Raw genomic sequence first — 7901 nt, forward strand, 5'->3', positions numbered from 1 at the left:
TACATAAGAAATTAGAATGAACCAGTCCACACGTGGAGGTGGGTCTGTAGTATCTGTATAGGATATGAATATGACCAGCCCCAGGGTGGAGGTGATTCTGTAGTATTTACATAAGAAATTAGAATGAACCAGTCCACACGTAAAGATTTTTTTTTTTTTTTTTTTTTTTGATTGGTGTTTTACGCCGTACTCAAGAATATTTCACTTATACGACGGCGGCCAGCATTATGGTGGGTGGAAACCGGGCAGAGCCCGGTGGAAACCCACGACCATCCGCAGGTTGCTGGCAGACCTTCCCACGTACGGCCGGAGAGGAAGCCAGCATGAGCTGGTCTTGAACTCACAGCGACCGCATTGGTGAGAGGCTTCTGGGTCACTACGCTGCGCTAGCGCGCTAACCGACTGAGCCACGGAGGCCCCCACGTAAAGACGGTTCTATAGTATCTGTATAGGCTATAAATATGACCAGCCCCAGAGTGGAGGTGATTCAGTAGTATTTACATAAGAAATTAGAATGAACCAGTCCACACGTGGAGGTGGGTCTGTAGTATCTGTATAGGATATAAATATGACCAGCCCCAGGGTGGAGGTGATTCTGTAGTATTTACATAAGAAATTAGAATGAACCAGTCCACACGTGAAGACGGTTCTATAGTATCTGTATAGGCTATAAATATGACCAGCCACAGAGTGGAGGTGATTCTGTAATATTTACATAAGAAATTAGAATGAACCAGTCCACACGTGAAGACGGTTCTATAGTATCTGCATAGGCTATAAATATGACCAGCCACAGAGTGGAGGTGATTCTCTAGTATTTACATAAGAAATTAGAATGAACCAGTCCACACGTGAAGACGGTTCTATAGTATCTGCATAGGCTATAAATATGACCAGCCACAGAGTGGAGGTGATTCTCTAGTATTTACATAAGAAATTAGAATGAACCAGTCCACACGTGAAGACGGTTCTATAGTATCTGTATAGGCTATAAATATGACCAGCCACAGAGTGGAGGTGATTCTGTAATATTTACATAAGAAATTAGAATGAACCAGTCCACACGTGAAGACGGTTCTATAGTATCTGTATAGGATATAAATATGACCAGCCACAGAGTGGAGGTGATTCTGTAGTATTTACATAAGAAATTAGAATGAACCAGTCCACACGTGAAGACGGTTCTATAGTATCTGTATAGGATATAAATATGACCAACCCCAGAGTGGAGGTGATTCAGTAGTATTTACATAAGAAATTAAAATGAACAGTCCACACGTGAAGACGGTTCTATAGTATCTGTATAGGCTATAAATATGACCAGCCAAAGCATGAAGGTGATTCTGTAATATTTACATAAGAAATTAGAATGAACCAGTCCACACGTAAAGACGGTTCTATAGTATCTGTATAGGCTATAAATTTGACCAGCCACAGAGTGGATTTGATTCTGTAGTATTTACATAAGAAATTAGAATGAACCAGTCCACACGTGAAGACGGTTTCATAGTATTTGTATAGGATATAAATATGACCAGTCACAGAGTGGATTTGATTCTGTAGTATTTACATAAGAAATTAGAATGAACAGTCCATACGTGAAGACGGTTCTATAGTATTTGTATAGGATATGAATATGACCAGTCACAGAGTGGAGGTGATTCTGTAGTATTTACATAAGAAATTAGAATGAACCAGTCCACACGTGAAGACGGTTTCATAGTATTTGTATAGGATATAAATATGACCAGCCACAGAGTGGATTTGATTCTGTAGTATTTACATAAGAAATTAGAATGAACAGTCCACACGTGAAGACGGTTCTATAGTATCTGTATAGGATATGAATATGACCAGCCACAGAGTGGAGGTGATTCAGTAGTATTTACATAAGAAATTAGAATGAACCAGTCCACACGTGAAGACGGTTCTATAGTATCTGTATAGGATATGAATATGACCAGCCCCAGAGTGGAGGTGATTCAGTAGTATTTACATAAGAAATTAGAATGAACCAGTCCACACGTGAAGACGGTTCTATAGTATCTGTATAGGATATGAATATGACCAGCCCCAGAGTGGAGGTGATTCAGTAGTATTTACATAAGAAATTAGAATGAACCAGTCCACACGTGAAGACGGTTCTATAGTATCTGTATAGGATATGAATATGACCAGCCCCAGAGTGGAGGTGATTCAGTAGTATTTACATAAGAAATTAGAATGAACCAGTCCACACGTGAAGACGGTTCTATAGTATCTGTATAGGCTATAAATATGACCAGCTCCAGAGTGGAGGTCATTTTTTAGTATTTACATAAGAAATTAGAATGAACCAGTCCACACGTGGAGGTGGCTCTATAGTACATGTATAGGATATAAATATGACCAGCCCCAGAGTGGATTTGATTCTGTAGTATTTACATAAGAAATTAGAATGAACCAGTCCACACGTGAAGACGGTTCTATAGTATCTGTATAGGATATGAATATGACCAGCCCCAGAGTGAAGGTGATTCAGTAGTATTTACATAAGAAATTAGAATGAACCAGTCCACACGTGAAGACGGTTCTATAGTATCTGTATAGGGTATGAATATGACCAGCCACAGAGTGGAGGTGATTCAGTAGTATTTACATAAGAAATTAGAATGAACCAGTCCAGACGTGAAGACGGTTCTATAGTATCTGTATAGGATATGAATATGACCAGCCCCAGAGTGGAGGTGATTCTGTAGTATTTACATAAGAAATTAGATTGAGAAATCCACACGTGAAGACGGTTCTATAGTATCTGTATAGGATATAAATATGACCAGCCCCAGAGTGGAGGTGATTCTGTAGTATTTACATAAGAAATTAGAATGAACCAGTCCACACGTGAAGACGGTTCTATAGTATCTGTATAGGATATGAATATGACCAGCCCCAGAGTGAAGGTGATTCAGTAGTATTTACATAAGAAATTAGAATGAACCAGTCCACACGTGAAGACGGTTCTATAGTATCTGTATAGGATATGAATATGACCAGCCACAGAGTGGAGGTGATTCAGTAGTATTTACATAAGAAATTAGAATGAACCAGTCCACACGTGAAGACGGTTCTATAGTATCTGTATAGGATATGAATATGACCAGCCCCAGAGTGGAGGTGATTCTGTAGTATTTACATAAGAAATTAGATTGAGAAATCCACACGTGAAGACGGTTCTATAGTATCTGCATAGGCTATAAATATGACCAGCTCCAAAGTGGAGGTGATTCTGTGGTATTTACATAAGAAATTAGAATGAACCAGTCCACACGTGGAGGTGGCTCTATAGTAAATGCATGTATAGGATATAAATATGACCAGCCACAGAGTGGATTTGATTCTGTAGTATTTACATAAGAAATTAGAATGACCAGTCCACACTTGGGGGTTGTTCTATAATACCTGTATAGGTCGAGATGATGAGGGCATCTCGACTCGCGGGTCGAGGTCTGCTTAACGAGGACGGAGCAAATCGCGCGCAAACTGTACAGTTCTCGTCCCCTCGTGTCGTGCCGCGGCACGAGAACGATACCATTCGTGCGAGATTTGCACTGTCTTCTTGCTGCGCGGCGAGATGTCCTCATCCGGTTTCCATAGATCTCATCTACGGCAACCAAAGGCTAGTTGTGTTAATGTGTTGTAATCTTATCCCGACTAACTGCTGGCTCGATTGTTTAATTGCAGTTTAAAGTCAGGGGTTAATCGTCAATTATATGGCTAAGGATGGTGACTTTCTCTAGATATCTGCCCTTCCCGGTTTTCACCACCCGTCGTAGTAAAACCGACTGCCGTTATAGTCCTACATGTTAGCTTCGGTGGAAAAAAAAACATTGAAATCTCTTTGTAAAACTTAAAATCTACTACATGCGAGGACATGTGAGAATGCAAGAGGGCATATCATTTATTTATGTATGCCAATACAAATATAAGTGACCGTCATTTTGAGCCTGATCACACACGTGTGATTGAACGAGTGCTATATTTTTGCGTTCCTGTTCAAACGTCACATTGGTTGTATAAATATGGACTCTTCTAATTTAGGCAATGAATTGTTGAAGATTATATTTCCATGTACCAGGAATTTGATGGGCCTTACCAGAGAATGTCCATGTAGAAAGCAGAGTAAAGCTCATTTGTTGCAGTTTTTTTTAATTATTCTATCATGTCCCTACATCAGAAAACTCTTAGAATAAAAGACTGGTTTTGAAAGTTGAGAAAGACGCATTTGTTTTTTATTCTATATAACCGGCAGTTATTGATATCGTATTTCTGTTCCGGTGTCTCGCCTTGACTGGAAACAAACTGAGCGGACTCTTTTCTACATTGTAATGTCAGAATACGTGTCGAGAATGCGACGGATTGCGAGCGATTTGGTTTATTCTTTTTCTCATTCTGTTTGTCTTCCGAAATAGTTAAAGCGAGTATTAAGCCCTACACATTTGTGAAAGGAAAGCAAACAGGTTTAGTATACCTTCTTAAAGGCGACATTTCAGTATACGAAATGATACACTCAGTCCGAGTTCTATATTGATCCTAGAAATAATATGTTCAGAGGTATTGTTGGAACACAGGATAATATCTTACTGGAACGTGAAAGTTTCAGCACCAAAGGTCATATTTTGTAATATTTATTGGCCTCTAAAACGCTTTTCTTGGGTAAATGTTTACTTTTTTTTATAGGTTGGCCGGTACACTGGCAGTTTATTACGGTAATTCAGTCTAGCTATATGTGCTGTGATAGTCAAAGACAGTCTGCTTATGTCAGTCTGCAAAACCGGCTTCAATTTAATCATTACATTTCCGTGCGCAAATCCAAATGTAATTTCCGATGTGTGTTTCCAATTTGCTCATGTCATATACCATAATACATGGTGTGTCTCCACCAATTCGCAAGTCATATATCGCAATACATGGCTTGTCTCTACCAATTTGCTCGTGTCATATACCCTAATACGTGTTGTGTCTCCATCAATTTGCTGGAGTCATATACAATAATGCATGTTGTGTCTCCATGAATTTGCTCATGCCCGATACCATATTACATGGTGTGTCTCCACCAATTTGCTCGTGTCATATGCCATTACACAAGGTGTGTCTTCATCAATTTACTTATGCCTGATACCATATTACATGGTTTGTCTCCACCAATTTGCTCGTATCATATACCCTAATACATGGTGTGTCTCCACCAATTTGCTCGTGTCTCATACCATAATACATGGTGTGTCTCCAATTTGCTCAGGGGCCTCCATGGCTCAGTCGGTTAGCGCGCTAGCGCGGCGTAATGACCCAGGAGCCTCTCACCAATGCAGTCGCTGTGAGTTCAAGTCCAGCTCATGCTGGCTTCCTCTCCGGCCATACGTGAGAAGGCCTGTCAGCAAACTGCGGATGGTCGTGGGTTTCCTCCCACCACTGGCCGCCGTCGTATAAGTGAAATATTCTGGAGTATGGCTTAAAATACCAATCAAATAAATAAATAAATCCATCAATTTGCTCGTGCCTCATTTCTGTGACTCGATCTGTGATTCATATTGTTCACTTAAAGTTCCTGGCAAGAGTAGGTTTGAAACAGAATCTGAAAGTTTCTCCACATGAACATAGGATGTAGGCAAACGTTTATTAAAAGCTGTATGAGCATCTAAGTCATCAGCAACATCAGCTTTGTTTTCACATATAAAACTCAATATATTTTTCAAATAAAATATTATAGTTCTGTTCACAGGTCGCGTTTAGTTATGTTTCTCGCTTTAGGCGAGAATTCTCGTGATTTAATGATTTTGTGTAAACGTCAGGTCACAGAATTAATTCATGCCTCTCCGATTTTATCATAAACATAGTCAAGGTACAGAAGCGTACTAATGTGTGTCAAAACATCTTTAAGGGCGACACACATCTTCTCTGTACCACCCTTTAAAGTCAGTATATGTTTGGATAGGTAAGGATGCATTGTGCAGACCATGGCAGATATCACACCAAATGTCATTGCGCACGCGCTGGTGCGTCCGGCGCCATGCGTGGTACTGCTGATAGAGTTCCGGATTCCTGTCCAGCAGAAGCAGGTAATCCACAAGGTCACGTGTAGAGCTGAAGCCAGATGTGTGTATGTAAGAGTGTGGTGGCAGAATGGTTTCATAGTCCGAGGGATCCGCACCCCCCATGACCACCGGAACGGCATACCACTCCTGTAAAGGCTGCTGGACCTTTTCCGTCAGATAATGACGGCAGTGTGTGTTTTCCAGAGACAAATAGAATTTATACTTAGCCATTGTATTTGTACAGACTTCAGAATTGCGGGGACATGTCAGATTCCCACATTTCCCATACATGTCAACGTGGATGTAACTGTTCAACTCCTCTATAAACTCCATTCTTTTGGAATGCGCGGCATTACAGTTGCTGTTCATGTACGCAATCAGTTTTGTTTTCGATGAAATGACGGTGGCTATTTTTTCACGCTTTTGTTTTGAGAGAACTGTCTGACGTCGCCCCGTCCAAAAGAATGTAAACGGGAAGTCAGAATCCCGCCTGTATGTGGACGTCCAGTTAAATACGCCATCGTAATCGCCAACGTCAATTCCAGTCGCCCAGGGGGATTCCTGAATCAGATATATCAGTCGCTGATGAGGCAATCTGTTGGTGGGCAGGTCACTTTTCTGGACCAAGTCTCTCGGATGGATGACAATACCATCGCTGATGGTTAAGTCATTTTTATCTGTTGTGCTCACGCAAATTTTGTTCCCAGAACATATCGTCTTAGGTATCCAGTCTTTGGTGCCAAAAAACTCGGTCCATGCAAGAATTCGTTTAACATTTGGTTTGGTTTCATTTTCGGGTTGCTTTGCAACTGAGGATACAGGTGATCCCAAACACTTGAATTTTTCCGGCCGCTGAAAGCCATGCCTTGGATAAGCTGCAAGATTTCTGTAATAACTCAGCATGAACTGAGTGTGGAAGTGGGCGTCTGTAAGTGTACAGTTAGCTAGGTGGGCGTTGTCAAACTCTCTTCTCCAAGATTCCCGTGATGTCTCAGTTAGCGGGGACCTGTACAGCACATTGTAACACAACAGGTGAAGCAGCAAACTGGCGAGCAAAAACAGAAAGCCCAGTTTGTATGGCGTCTTCATCGTGTCCGTTCACCTTCCAGTTTCTTTCGGTATTACACACAGGTCTGTAGCCATAGAACTTGGCCCAACTGCATAAACATGAAAACGATGAATTTTGTGAATATCCACCAGAAAAACATACACTTCTTGCTGCAAAATAATTAGAAAAAAAGTTAATATATAAGTTTTATACGGAGTATTGCTTTTGACAGATTGCACCCAGACATGTTAATAACACAGAATGAATTTTACAAAGCAGGGCAGTATGATGTTATGACTTTAAGTACATAACAGCCAGGTTATAGCTTTCGAGTTGTTTAACTTGGATATCTCTGATGTGTACCTTACAAGTAAAACCTAAATGGGAAGATGTAACAGCTTTCATGATTAACTGCCCAACAAAATGCCATCAGTTTACAATAACTTTGGCGGCGTGAGAGAGCATTAACTGTTTTCCATGGTAACCTACAATGTAATATACATGTAAGAAGTGAGTAGTGAGCTATTGACACACAGGAAAATGAAACTTGCAGCTCTAAAACCTGGAGGCAATTCCCCAGTCACGAGGCAGACGGACGGAGGGACAGGCAACAGGACATGGCCTTCCGAAAACGCTCGTCTGAAACTCTGCCCATTGACTCCCATTATCTCTGTCTCTCAGTGCACAGGAGTTTCTACAATGCCAATTAACAATCACATTTCTCTTCATGACATAGAAACAACACATATTTATTTGATTGGTGTTTTACGCAGTACTCAAGA

The 7901-nt window shown here is 40.7% G+C and overlaps 1 protein-coding gene across 1 annotated transcript; it reads right to left on the reverse strand.

The window, feature by feature from the left end:
- Positions 1 to 5912: 5912 nt before the first annotated feature.
- Positions 5913 to 7160, reverse strand: LOC135467559 (3-galactosyl-N-acetylglucosaminide 4-alpha-L-fucosyltransferase FUT3-like). The gene has a single exon (XM_064745332.1). It carries the CDS (start codon positions 7158 to 7160, stop codon positions 5913 to 5915), a length of 1248 nt encoding a protein of 415 aa, XP_064601402.1.
- Between the last annotated feature and the right edge of the window lie 741 nt (positions 7161 to 7901).

Source organism: Liolophura sinensis, chromosome 6 (assembly GCF_032854445.1).
Source record: "Liolophura sinensis isolate JHLJ2023 chromosome 6, CUHK_Ljap_v2, whole genome shotgun sequence".
Classification (NCBI taxonomy): domain Eukaryota; kingdom Metazoa; phylum Mollusca; class Polyplacophora; order Chitonida; family Chitonidae; genus Liolophura; species Liolophura sinensis.

Excerpts from the sequence above, each read along its gene's own strand:
- LOC135467559 (XM_064745332.1), bottom strand. The coding sequence starts at position 7,160 with ATGAAGACGCCATACAAACTGGGCTTTCTGTTTTTGCTCGCCAGTTTG.